The sequence below is a fragment of the Austrofundulus limnaeus genome, unplaced genomic scaffold, assembly GCF_001266775.1.
Source record: "Austrofundulus limnaeus strain Quisiro unplaced genomic scaffold, Austrofundulus_limnaeus-1.0 Scaffold524, whole genome shotgun sequence".
In the NCBI taxonomy this organism is placed as follows: Eukaryota; Metazoa; Chordata; class Actinopteri; order Cyprinodontiformes; family Rivulidae; genus Austrofundulus; species Austrofundulus limnaeus.
Genome location: NW_013952926.1, coordinates 192042 through 193649, shown reverse-complemented (window position 1 = coordinate 193649; position 1608 = coordinate 192042). Strand labels below are relative to the sequence as shown.

Genomic DNA, 1608 nt, shown 5'->3' with positions numbered 1-1608 from the left:
ATAATGTCTGATGTTACAACTAGTCATGGTCCCTTTAACAGAAACATGTGTTCAGCTCATGTGCTGATTGCCCAAWCACTTCTTCTCTCGTGTTCTGAACATTTGTACCACAGAAATGCAGAAAATCCAATCCGTTTTATAGTTTATTTACAAGTAAACACAAAAGGCTTGTTTTTGTAAAAAATGAAGGGTTGTTACCTTACTACAAGCTAGATGCAGAGCTGTGTTCTTGCTTGTGTCCTGCAGAGACAGGTCGGCTTTACCGCTGCTAACGAGCACCTCTGGAAAAAAGTGCAGAAAATTACGTGAAAGGAATCGTTTCAGTCCATCTTTCATGTGTGAAAGTACACTCACCCACAGCGTTTGTCTGCCCATTCAGAGCTGCCATCATCAGCGGCGTCATGTGTGTTTGAGYGTCGACAACGTTCGCCTGAGCTCCGTGGCTCAGAAGAAGGGAAACACACTCCACGTGGTCAGAAAAGGCTGCGGCGTGAAGCGGGGTCCTGCAACAACAAACACTTTGACATAAACTGGCTCACGTGGAAAAGCTTTTAGGAGTAACACCTGCCACCTCCCACCTTCCTTTGGAGTCAGCGGTGTTGACGATACTTTCACCCAGACAGTCAATTAACATCTCGGCCACGCCCTCGTTATCGTTCATGCTGCAACACAAAAACCGTCACATAGACGCCCATCCAGCCGTAAATCCTCATTCAYGAGTACAAACAGCTGATGTCTTACACAGCGCAGTGCAGAGGACTGAACGAGTTGCCTTTTATGCTCCTGAACACTTTGTGATCCAACAACACCTCCACGCACGCATCGTAACCTAAAAGAGCAGACGTTCACAGCSTTTAGTTTCTGCTACATATGGARCAAAAATACGTTTATGTGGAGGTTGTTTTCCAGTACCGTTGTAGCAGGCCCAGTGCAGCGGCGTGTAGCCCTGGTTGTCTGTGAGGTGGGTGTGAGTGAGAGGTGAGCTGGCGTTTTGCAGGAGGGTGCCCAAAACACCCACATGACCACAGGCTGATGCCAGGTGCAGCGGGGTGCGACCTCGGATGTCCTTTACACACACGCTGACCCCTCGCTGGAGTAAAGCCTCCGCACACTCCTCCTGTCCTACCACAGCCTGTGTGACACATGGAGGATTACTAAACAGGATGATACTGACTTTACAACACAACTGTATCATTAATATATGGGTGARGTGTAAATATCTGCCTGTTCTCTTCTTTCAGGTGCGAATTTAGCAAACTGCTTGTATGAAAGTCTTAGTAAAAATATCTTTCAAGTCATCAAATGTGTGACCCATCATATCAAAATGAAGATTAGGTCAAATTTGGTCAAAATTATCTAATTATATTTTCAGATTCCTGGCGTTAAAAGCTACATTTTGTTACCTAGATCATTCTGATATAAAGGGAACCAGAGATATGCCTTAATTTGTTTTATTGGTTACGATAATACATTAATATTTGGTCTGAATCCTAACTTTATGTCATTTTAATGACAATTTTTTTATTTCACTATGAAGAGAAAATCTCAAATAGTATTTGAATATTGTCATTTCCCAGCTGGAAATAAACAAAAACATTGCTAGCTTAC

At 43.5% G+C, this 1608-nt stretch overlaps 1 protein-coding gene across 3 annotated transcripts in view; it reads right to left on the bottom strand.

Annotated features, from left to right (window-relative positions):
* Positions 1-1608, bottom strand: part of ankrd28a (ankyrin repeat domain 28a) — a 19285-nt gene that overhangs the window by 2490 nt on the left and 15187 nt on the right. For all 3 annotated transcript variants that reach the window (XM_014026084.1, XM_014026083.1, XM_014026082.1), the window contains 5 exons: positions 913-1132; positions 742-829; positions 579-662; positions 355-503; positions 199-281 (listed from right to left, as the gene is read on the bottom strand). In XM_014026084.1, the coding sequence (XP_013881538.1) occupies positions 199-281; positions 355-503; positions 579-662; positions 742-829; positions 913-1132 (624 nt within the window). The remainder of the gene's footprint in view (positions 1-198; positions 282-354; positions 504-578; positions 663-741; positions 830-912; positions 1133-1608) is intronic.